General features: G+C 42.8%; 1 protein-coding gene and 1 long non-coding RNA gene across 8 annotated transcripts in view; one reads left to right on the top strand and one right to left on the bottom strand.

The window, feature by feature from the left end:
• GAB3 (GRB2 associated binding protein 3) overlaps positions 1–12,056 on the bottom strand; it is a 98,709-nt gene that overhangs the window by 3,680 nt on the left and 82,973 nt on the right. For 6 of the 7 annotated variants that reach the window (XM_079961704.1, XM_079961701.1, XM_079961703.1 and 3 more), the window contains exons 5-9: positions 10,383–10,438; positions 8,748–8,867; positions 7,615–7,870; positions 5,970–6,051; positions 985–1,087 (exon numbers count right to left, since the gene is read on the bottom strand). In XM_079961704.1, the coding sequence (XP_079817830.1) occupies positions 985–1,087; positions 5,970–6,051; positions 7,615–7,870; positions 8,748–8,867; positions 10,383–10,438 (617 nt within the window). The remainder of the gene's footprint in view (positions 1–984; positions 1,088–5,969; positions 6,052–7,614; positions 7,871–8,747; positions 8,868–10,382; positions 10,439–12,056) is intronic. The other variant, XM_079961707.1, reaches the window with a different exon arrangement.
• Positions 1–12,056, top strand: part of LOC307207723 — a 33,136-nt gene that overhangs the window by 18,864 nt on the left and 2,216 nt on the right. The window lies entirely within an intron of this gene.

Raw genomic sequence — 12,056 nt, 5'->3', positions numbered from 1 at the left:
AGATCACTGGCCCTTGTACCTCAGTGTTTCCTACATTGAGGGTAGCCAGTGTGCTGTCCTCCAGATACTGTCAGGATGCAACTCCAATCAGCCACAGCCAGCATGGTCAATTGCCAGGGATAATGGGAGTTGTAGTCCAGCAACACCTGGAGGGCATTACATTGGCTACCCCTGTTTTGCCCTCACTGGCAGTGGCTATCCAGGGTTTCTGGTAGTCTTTCCCAACACTGCTTGGAGATATTAAGGACGGAATGTAGCCCCACAGCATGTAAAGCAGTTACTTTTATTACTGTGCTACAATCCTTCCTTGTAGTGTTTGGGCTCAGAACATACCATATACAGAGACAGACCACTGGTCTATCTAGTTTAGTACGTCTGCACCACTATTCCCCAACCAGGTCCGCTTGTTATACTATAGGTCCCAGCATACTTTATGACTGACCATGCAGGAGCCATAGTCCAAATCATCTGGGTGGCACCAGGTTGGGGAAAGGTTATCTACACTTACTGGCAATGACTTTTCAGGGTTTCAGGCAGTGTCTCTTTTCCAGCCCTAGCTGGAAATACAGGAATAAGACATGGGGTCTTTTGCACATAAAACGCTAGCTCAACCATCAAGCTACAATCTTTCCCCAACATATCTCCCTGGAGTTTTGTGCGCTCTTAAGGGGTTCCATAAAGGCTCTTGTCTAAAAATGGTAGGGAAAATTTTGAGGTTCTCTCTTTGCCTCCAGCAAATCACCATGTATATGTTTGAGATTGCTTGGAGATGTGCCACCAACACTTGTGGGAACAACGGAGATCTGTAGGAATGGGAAAAAGGCTTCCCTTATCACTGCGTCAATTGGCCCTTGTGTGCCTGCACTAAATTTCTTCAGTAGGGCAAAGGGGAGCCCCTGCCACATGTTTGGCTGAAAAATTTGACTTCTCTGAGCCTTTCCGCTCACATGATTTGTCAAAGGAGAGTTGCATGAAAATGATTACCATTTGAATGTAACTTTCTTCTTCCTCTCCGGAAACTGAACTGGCAAATACTCTTGCTGAATTAATGCAGTCTCTTTCTGGAGAGATAAAGCTTGTTCGATTGCTAGTGCAGGAGGAGGAGGAGGGTGGGGGAAACCCAAAACACAAACAAAAGAGAAGTCAAAGAAGAGTTTTCACAGATGCTCTGAAACCAAGCCAAAACCTGACGTTGCCCAGTGTGGGGAATAAGCCCGCCCAAAGCCCAGCAACACTACAGAGGTTAAGTTAGCTAACAAAGGAGGTTATAATCTCATCAGTGTCCTCTTGGGAAATTAGTCATTTCTGCAATCGAATCTGACAGTAAAAATGGCTGCCATGGCATTATGGGAAAGCTGCAGACATCAAAGAATGGTCAAGGAAGGAGCATAAACAGAGGCAAATGTCCATCACATCAGGGGCCTAAGCACTTGTCTTGCTGTATGGCTAGCAACAGTTTTGGAGGCAGAAACAAATTAATTAGCTACTGCAACTATATGCAGAGGAACTGCAACCACCGTGAATCATCTGCAAAAAGATATGTTATTTGCACATGGGAAATGTCTGCTACTCAGTCCTCTTACAAAGTAAAAAAAGCTGCCAAATCCATTGCCAGATATGTCTGTGTAATGTTTTTCAAACCAACCACAAGTTCTCAAGACATCATCTTAAGAGGAAAGCTGGCAAGCTAGATATTTCCAGTGTTCATCAATGAACTTTATCGTTTTATTCACTGTCCCATCTTTTTACCAACTTCAGGGGCAAGCACCCCCTGGTTTTATCAGGTAAATGCAAATGGAAGCATCTTACAAAGCTGGTTCAGGGCTCTAGAACAGATCTTCAAGTGTGCAAAAGTAGTGCTTTGTTACGTATCTTTAGGCATCCAACAAAAACATTCATCTTCTCCCATGCCTTTCATTAAACAAACTATGGCCTTTTAAACTGGGTTGGTGGGTGGGGTATTATTATTGTTTATTACTATGGTATGTATTTTTGTCTTTTTATATTGCAAACTGCCCTCTCATTTTCAGATAGAAATAACAGTACAGTGGTACCTCAGGTTACATACGCTTCAGGTTACAGACTCCGCTAACCCAGAAATATTACCTCGGATTAAGAAATTTGCTTCAGGATGAGAACAGAAATTGTGCAGCAGCGGCGCAACGGCAGCAGCAGGAGGCCCCATTAACTAAAATGGTGCTTCAGGTTAAAGACAGTTTCAGGTTAAGAACAGACCTCCAGAACGAATTAAGTTCTTAACACGAGGTACCACTGTATAGAAACAACAACAAAAACGCTTTCCTAGTTTGAACTACAACTCCCATCATCCCTAACAATTGACCACGGTGGCTGGAGGTGATGGACTTTGTACTACATCAACATCTGAAGGGCACCACACTGGTTACCCCTCCTCTAAAAGGACAGGCTAGTAGAACTCTGGTAGACCAGTAGTAGGTACTGAGGAACAGATCAACGCAGTGGATATGTTACAATATCAGTATGATGTGGCACCATCCACAGCTAAATGGCTACTAAATGGCCAAGAAAGAAGGGGTGAAGAGAGAGAGTGCATACTCACAAGCAGAACTGGAGCAGAAGCCATCTCAGGGTAAACTAGACCAGCCCTCCGGACATTCTGGACTACAATTCCCATCAGCGCTTGCACGAACAGCCAATGGTCAGAGATTATGAGAACTGTAGCCCAAAATTTCTGGAGGGTAACAAGTTGGGGAAGGCTGAACATCCCAAAAGCAGATGGTGAAAAGTCTATGGAGGACTTGATTTTTTAATTGAAAAGCAGGTGCCATGAAGAATCAGCTGGAGCACAGGTATGGAGGAGGGGAAGGGATTCTTAACCCTTTCCCCTCTCACCTTCTGTCCGTCTAGAATTATGTTCCTGATATTACTTCTCTCCCCAGTGTTTTGCCCCATGGTATGAAAGCAGAACATTTCTCAGAAAGTAATGTCTGAGATATTTAGGCTCAGTTAATACTGATAGAAATATATATTCCTGTGTTTTACACATAAACACACACATATTTATGTATGTATGTATGTATGTATGTATGTATATGTATGTATGTGCGAGAATGAAGAAAGTAGGCTGGGGAGAAGAAGTGGAAGGAACAGGTAACAAGCTTACTGCTTCTTACAACAATACTGAAATATACTGAATTAACTCTGTAGCTGCAACCAAAATTCTCAAATGGCTGCTGAAACAAGCAAGGCCTCTTTAACTAAATAGGCTTCTCCCATTGTGGGCAGAGCTAACCACCCTGGCTGAGATAAACCTCCACTTAAATACTCAGTTATGAGTTATGTGTTGCTGAAGCAACATTCACAACGGATGCCAGTTACTGCTGTTGCATTCAGGTCCTGCTTATGGGCTTCCCATAACATCCTGTAAGAACAGGATGTTGAACTCTGGCCTGACCTCTTTGTACGCGCTAATACAATTTGCTCTAGCTGGAGTTTCACATGGAGCCATCCATTCCAATCCTGCATTGCCTCAACTAACGCTGCTTGCAGGAACCTGACCTCTTTTTCCATGAACCCCCTACTTTAGCCAGAATGCTCTTTCCATTGGAGTCATCCGCTGGAGCAGAACAGTTGTGAAGATAGAATAACTACATATCCACCTAATCTGGTTTACTAAGGAAACTCCCTGGGGTGCCAGGAGAAAGGCAGGAACCCCTCAAGGTAGGGATAGCCAATGTAGTGATCACCAGATATTAGGAATATAGGAAACTACCTTATACCAAATTTGACTGTTGGTCCATCTAGTTCAATACTGTCTACAATGACTGACAGGATTCTGCCCTAGTCCTACCTGGAGCTTCCAGGTTTTGGAACTTAGACCTTCTGCATGCAAAGCAGATGCTCTAAAACTGAGCTATGGCCCTTCCCCGATTTTGTTGTATTCAAACTCCCTTTAGTCCAAGTCAGCATGGCCAAAGGTCCAGGGTGATGGCAGCTGCAGTGCAACAATATCTGGAGGGCACTGCGTTAGTTATTCCTGCTCCAAAGATCACCATTGAACTTGCAAAGACATGTGCTGTTTTAAAGCAAGAATGATGCAAATCTCTCTGTCTAATTGAAGCCAATTTAATTTTGGGAGGAAAGAAAAACATTTTCTTGTCTTCTTAAAAAGCAGGGATGAGATCCACAGAATTTGTATTGAAAATTTGTTTAGAAACTTTGCTTACAGTCTCCCTGTGGAATGAGACAATATATAAATAATTTTCCTGTAAGGAATGCTAATGTTTAAAAGAAACGTCATTAAAACTAAACAAGGTTGGGTCAACACTACATGTGATGCACAATTTATTTGCCCATAACTCACAGAAACAGTGCAACCAAATCAGTGTATCAAATGATGTTTGCTTTGGGCTGATGTTTGTTCAACATTCACAGCTACACTACACTTGATCTTAGAAATGTCATCTTCAAGCAATAGTCAAGTCAGCTTCCTGTTTTTTTTATATTGCTATCCTTAGCATAAAATGCAAAAAGTGCAAATTTTCAGAGCAAGGATTGATTTTTCTAAAAAACTGAAATTATAAAATAGATTTTAAGAATCTATATAGGATTTTAAATATCAAGTTCCACTAAGACTTAAACAAACCTGGTTTAAAATGTTATCTGAACATAATACAAACATATTATAATTTACACACATAATCATGGCCCTTCATCAAACATAGTCTGCTTTTCTATGCAAAAAATGCTCTATTCAAAATTCTATGAACAAGAGCAAAAATATGTAGTTTTTGACTTGAGGTTGAGCATTATAATGACACAATAGGCCATATATTGCATATGTTGCTGTGTACATCATGAATATTTGGAGTTTGTCCACTAAACAGCATGCAAATTACTTTCCATGTCACAGGGAAACACCTTTCTTCCCAACTCTACCACTACCCTTTCCTTCTAGAAAGTTTATCTTCAAGTGAATTATCTTACACCTATGCCTTACATGGGTTTAGAAACAGAAATGATTGTTTCAGTTGCTTCCCTTAGCAGATGTGTGCATCAGGCACACAGACTAGGAACTCGGCTACATTGGCAAAGAAGTGCTTTAGATGCGGTTTATGCATTCTAATACTGTGACACCAGATGGCGCTGTGGAGTTCCATTTTTACCAACCCAATTTCTCTTACAAAATTTGCAACTCGTTTAACTGAAACACTTCTTTGATGTGTCTAGATCCAGCCTAGGTGGAATTTATGCTCCAGTATTGTATACTGGCTCTACTTAGTTGCAAATAATACATGCTGTGTTTGTTATAGTACAGAAGCTTGTGGAGGCAGTATGTTAGAAATATAAAAGGCAGATAAACATTGGCCTAAGTTTAAACTTGCTCTCCTTCTCTGCAAGTAAAACCATAAGCTTAAGTGAATTATAGTAACGTTGTTTGGGTATAAATCAGGTGTGGTGATGTCCTTTCTGGCCTCAAGGCCAAAACTTAATGTGAGATTTGATGTGGCAGAAGAAGAAGAAGAAGAAAATTTTCTTTTCTTTTCAGTACATTATTCTGAAATAGTAGCTGAATAATAACAATGTCACATGGCAGTATGCAATGCAACAAAACAAAACAAAACAAAACAGAAAACCAAAGGGAGCAACTATGCCACCAGAAAAAGTGTGAAAAACCCTATATGCCCTTTGACTTGGTATGCCGCTTCAAACATATTATGACATTATAGTTAAAAAAATGTATTCTGTGTGTACTTATTTTGACACTTACCTCTGCTTTGTGATGTGTGTATTAGGCATGAGTGTATGTGTGAGACCTGTTTGGTGAAAGAGCAGTAAGCTGTTCATTCATGAACCATACAGCACAGCAAGATACTAGGTAAATGCCCCCCATACTGAGATCCAGGGATACTATTTTAATAGTTCCTCCAACCATCTGCCAAGACCAATCTCCTAAAAAAATTGTTGGGACAGGTTTCACACCCACTTACTAAGGCACAGTCCACGTCCTGGTTAAGGCAGCATGTTCTCGGATGGTGGAAAGGTTTCGCAGGTCCAGCGGAGGTGGTCGGACTGAAGATTTAAAGAGAGAAGACTTCTTACTGCCACAGAGCTGGCCAAGGACAGGGGCAGATCCGGTTGTAAACTTGCTCTGTGGGTAGCCAGTTACTTAACAGGATGGAAGCAGTTCCAAGAAAGGAAGTTTATGACACCAGGGGGCTCATACTGTGGACCCAGGTAGCAGAGCTTCCTTAATTTCTTTAGAGAGCCACAGTGGTATAGTGGTTAGAGTGTTGGACCAGGACCTTGGAGGCCAGGGTTCAAATCCCCACTTGCCATGAAGCTCACTGGGTGATCAATCACTGCCACTAAGACTAACCTACCCCACATGGTTGTTGTAGGGATTGAGGAGGGTGAGAACTATGTTCTCCTTCAAAGAAAAGGTGGGATATAAATGCAAGAAAATAAATATTCTTGCTACTCCAAAGTAGCTCACAGGCTGCAGGAGCTACTGGTCTGATATTTCCAGGGTAACAGACCACCCTTTTAATGATCAGGGAAGGTACTGCAATCTCATCAACACAAGCCAGGTCTGGTGATTTGAGGTGACCAATGGGGACCTGGCTGGCTCTAAATAACTGTTGCTCCAGGCTTGGTCTGAGCATCTTGTTCACCAAGTAGCAATGAAGCCCCTCCATTTCTTCCCATCTGCAACCTGACCAACAGCCCATCCACAACCACATCTCCTGCCTCTAGTCCTTTTCCTCAACCATCTCATCTACCTCTGCATATTTATTTTAACATAGTTCTGGCCTGCACTCCCGCAGGCCAGATTTTGTACAGTCCAGATACCAGTTTAGTTCCTCTGGAAAGCCGGGCCAACCTCCTGGCTTTCCAACTCCACTACTAGGACTGCAGTCCCATAGACACCTACTTCTTGAGTGACTTCTGAGAATAGAAAAAAACACATCTCAAGCCTGTAGTTAACAAGTGACCCACCCAATGAACGTTGTATTTGCTCAAACGTCAGCTGTTTGTTCTGTCCTTCGCAAGGCCAGCTCCAAGTTTGAGCAAATCAAATTAATCATAGGGGCCTCTGGTGGGGGTCCCTCATATACTAGTGGGTCCTCAGTCCTGGGCTTACCTCAGGGTTGTGAAACTGGATCTGGGCAGCAGATCACGTCCCCACTCCTCTGTGGGCCAGTCATCTGCCAATCTCCTGTCATCACCATGACAGCAGGTGGCCCATTTTCACATGGATAGTTTGAAATCAAACCAAGAGGGCACAGCCACAACCCGGAAAGCTTCATCAATCCCCACAAGGGTTTGCAGGTGTCATCAAATCTGATTGGCAGCACAAGCAAACCCCCATTCAGCCCAGTCCAACTTTTACTTCCTTCACACCACTCACACCAGAATTGGAAGCAGAGTGCCAGTGAAGGCACTGTGGAAAACTAAAATGGGAGCTTGCAGACCTAGCCACTGTATTCTGGACATGCCCCTAGGCTGAATTTGTCCTGGACTTGTTCACTGTCCCCGATATCCACTTGCTGGACTCATCAAATCAACTCCCGAAACTCCCAAGATAAACACATAGAGGTGCTCAAAAAACAGCTTGCGGAAAGACAAGCTCACATTTTCGACGAGGCTTGAGATCCCGGTTGACCGGAGGTGGTTCCAGGTCTGTGGGGAGCTCGGGCAGAGGGCTGGAGATTTTTTCTATGCTGGCTGCAGAGTGGATAAACGTAGCTGAGCCTGGACTCATGGGAATGTAGCCGTCAGGTGTGCAGTCAGATCCTGGGATCGGTGGGGAGATGCTGGGGTGCATTGGCACGTAACTGTCCTCGGAACTATTTGATGTACTGGAGTAGAGAGGGCTAAAACGACTTGGCTTCAGAAATAAGCACAGGGAAAGGGAAAGTTGGTTAACAGAAGGGTTCCAAATCAGAAATCAGGTGCCAAACCTTGGACCTATCCATCCACTCTCCGCTTTGCCCAGGATTCTCTCAGGTTCAGCCTCCTGACTAGCCTGGAGTCCTGCATCAGGAGTGAGGAGCCTGGGAGCTAAATGCAACCTTCCAGGCCTCTCTTGTATGGCCCTCATGAACAGACCCCATTTCCTGTGTGCATACCCCATTTAGCTCTGGGTTAAATTCCACCCTAATATTTTTTCAAGTCTGAAAAATGGCATACTGGAAGTTTGGATTTCTTGGGCTAACCAGGAGGAAGACGACTCACTAATAACTGTATTAGTATTATTCTTGTGATGTCTTTTGTTGTTTTGTATATAATTTAAAAAATTTTTAAAAATTGTCCAGTAGCAGCACCTTAGAGACCAACTAAGTTTGTTCTGGGTATAAGCTTTCATATGCATGCACACTTCTTATACCCACTTAGTTGGGTATACTTAGTTGGTCTCTAAGGTGCTACTGGACAATTTTTTAAAATTTTATTTTGACTGTGTCAGACCAACACAGCTACCTACCAGAATCATGTATATAATCCTGAATCATGTATATAATTTGCTTTTGTGGTTTTCAGCTGCCTTACTAATGTACCATATTTATGCAAATGCCATCGCATCTAATGCGCACCTCAGTTTTCAAAACCTTGAAACCAGAAAAGTATTTGCTGGCACCATCAAATCTAATGCGCACCCTAATTTTCAGAAAGTAATTTGGACAAAAAACGGTGTATATTACATTTGAGTAAATATGGTACATTGTTTAAATATATTTAATTTATTACGTTACTTTAGAACAACATACAGAGGAAGCTGCCTTATTGGTCCATCTTGCTTGGTATCCTCTACACTGACTGGCAGAAGCTCTCCAAGGTTTCAGACGAGGATCTCTCTCAACTCCACCTGCAGATGCCGGGGATTGAACCTGCATGCAAAGCAGATGCTTAACCACCGAGCTACATCCCTTCCGTTCATACTTAAAATGTGGAATTATTGTGATCATTATTACAATAAACTTGGTATTAATACTATTTCATTCTGAATGTGGAATTGGCATTGTATATCTTACATCGATTCCTTTTTGTTGGTATTTGTAAACTGCCCAGAGACCTCTTTTGAAATGTGGAATGGAAAACGAATTAACACATAAATATTATGGACAGTTGGGGCTTCCAACAAAATGTTGCAACATGGAGTGCTCTTGTTTAGTGTTCTACGCCTAGTCCTTCTTTCTGGACACTCCATTCCTGTCCTCTCATTGTGTGAGTCCAATTCAGATTGGGGTTATATCAATCAATCAATCAATCAATCAATCAATCAATCACCATATGTTTTTGTCGAACTACAACTCCCATAATCCTGACAGTTTAGCTAATGGCCAGGCATGATGGGACTTGTAGTCCAACCACATCTGGGGTCCGAAGGCTGAAGAACCTTGGTTTAGCTTTTACCATGTCAATATGTATGTATGTAATGGAGCAATTCCTTCTCTCTCTCTCTGTCTCTGTCTCTGTCTCTCTCTCTCTCTCTCTCATTATCTTTGATTTGAATTTGCATCATTCTGACTGCACCATCCTTGGCAGAAACAGACAGTGGAAGGAGGACAGAGCCCTTGATATATCCTCAGCCTTATTTCATATTTTTCAATTGTAAACCACCCTCTGATCCTTGCATGAAGGGATAATTAATTGATTAATTAATTAAATTCTCAGCGGAAGAGCACTTGCTTTGCATGCAAAAGGCAGCAAGGTTCGGTCTCCAGACATCACTGAGAAAGTATGAAACCCTGGAGAGCCACTGCCACCATACTGAGAAATAAGGCCCATTTGGTCCAATGGGGCTTACTCTCAGGTAAGTGGGCACAGAGTTGCAATCTAAACCAGTGTTTCCCAAACTTGGTTTTCCAGCTTTTGGACTACAACTCCCATCATCCATAGCTAGCCAGACCAGTGGTCAAGGATGATGGGAATTGTATAGGGCTGCCATAGGTTTGGAATTTCCTGGACATAACCGAGATTTGTCCATCGAAAATAGTGTTCAGGTGAAATTTATGAAAAGCAGCCGAAATGTCTGGGAAATCCCAGGCATTATGGCAGCCTATATAGGAAGTGTTGATTTTTTGGCGATTTTCCTAAAAAATAGGGAGGGAGAACTTAATTCTTTTTTTTTGGAGCTCAACTTTTGTGTCCGGATGTTCACTTTTTGAAATATGGCAAGCATAGAATTGTAGACCAAAAACAGTTGGGAGACCCAAGTTTGGGAAACCTTGGCCTAAACATATGAAAAAATGCTAACTGTTACTTTGTTACATTGGATTGGGTAACCATTTATTATATATTGATCAGACAGCAGAGGCTGGTTAATTTTTTGTTAATGTTCACTTCTAAAACCATGCTAAATAAGGGGTGTGTGTGTGTGTGTAAGACAGTACTGCACTTACCAAATTCAAGCTAAGCCTCTTATCCCTGCGTCTTAGGGAGTTTCCTTCCAAGTCAGCTGCAAATCAAAAAAAGAAAAAAAGAAAACCCATAGCAATTTAATTAGCTGTTCAACAAAAGGTAGGTCTTAGAGGATACAATCCTAGCCTGTTGTGTGCAGTTTGAAGGTTCTGCTTTTACCTGCTCGCTATGTGGAAATGTACTTAACCAAACATAAATAATTGTGCCCAAACCTCACTATACACACCAGATTCAGATATCCAAACACCCAAAGTTTGTCCATTTCATTACCTGTTTGTGCTAAGCTGGTTGGTGGCAGCCTTTTCCAGGCAGAAATCATGCAGGGAGGAAGAGAGCGAGATCAGAGAAATCAAAGAGGAGGAGAGATTGAACAAATCCACTGACTTCCACTCTCTCCTGTTGTTCCGTCAGATCGAAAGCATCTCTGGGCAGAGATCCCTTTTTTGCTTGGCTTACTCTGGAGGGGAGTGTGTCACACAGCCCCCTCTGTGTGATGAAAGGTGATATGGAAGGGCCTGTGAGGCTGTATGGACAGGCCCTGTTCCATGCCACAGCCTCCAGCACTCAAACTACATCAGAAGGAGTTCCACTTGCATACTAGTGAGAGCATGGAGGGTTCTCCATTGTGAGGTGGGACATTGATGCCACACACAATATGTGCCCTGGACATTGGTGGATGTAGAAATTAACAGCAGTAACTGGGGCCAGAGGGGAGCAAGGTTGGGCATTTGCCAGGGCTCTTTGCACAAAGTATCCAAGAAGATCAGCCAAAGAGAATTTTTGAATTGCATGTCCAGTTCTTCCAGTTTAAGGGAAAGGGACCCCTGACCATTAGGTCCAGTCGTGGCCAACTCTGGGGTTGCGGTGCTCTTCTCGCTTTATTGGGCGAGGGAGCTGGCGTACATCTTCCAGGTCATGTGGTCAGCATGACTAAGCAGCTTCTGGCGAACCAGAGCAGCGCAAGGAAACGCCATTTACCTTCCCGCTGGAGCGGTACCTATTTATCTACTTGCACTTTGATGTGCTTTCGAACTGCTAGGTTGGCAGGAGCTGGGACCAAGCAACGGAAGCTCACTCCATCACAGTGATTCGAACCGCCGACCTTCTGATCAGCAAGCCCTAGGCTCTGTGGTTTAACCCACAGTGCCACCCGTGTCCCCTCTTCCAGGTTAGGGTGGCCAAAATCCTGGAGCCAACACAGATCAGAGCTGCAATGTAGTCAGCTAATGAGTTAAACTGCAAGTCAATTAATAAGTAAACTAATAGACAAAAGAATAAAATTGTGGGTTTCCCATCTGGAAAAGCTCTTTAAGAATATGCTGTGTGTGTGCACATGTCTGTGTGTTTACGTGTAAAGTAGCACACATGCTTTTAGAAAGTCTGCTTCCCCAGCAATTCAAGGCTGTTAGTGAGAATAACACTTCCAGTGATGGGTGTTTCTCTCAAAAGCTTCCAAGAACTGCACAGGACACTGATAAAATGAGCTGGTAAAAACATTCTTCAGAATTATCTGAAGGTGTGCAGAGGGCCTCTCTTCAAGGCAGAAAGACGAGATACACAGTTGTTAATAAATTAAAACAAAATAGGTTCCATACAATGCAATGTGCATATTAAAAAGCAACAGGAATAGTAGCAGCAGTTTGTGGCTGCCAGTT

This window comes from Podarcis cretensis, assembly GCF_951804945.1.
Source record: "Podarcis cretensis genome assembly, chromosome: Z".
NCBI lineage: Eukaryota > Metazoa > Chordata > Lepidosauria > Squamata > Lacertidae > Podarcis > Podarcis cretensis.
The sequence above is the reverse complement of the archived record's forward strand: the minus strand, read 5'-3'. Positions and strand labels throughout refer to the sequence as shown.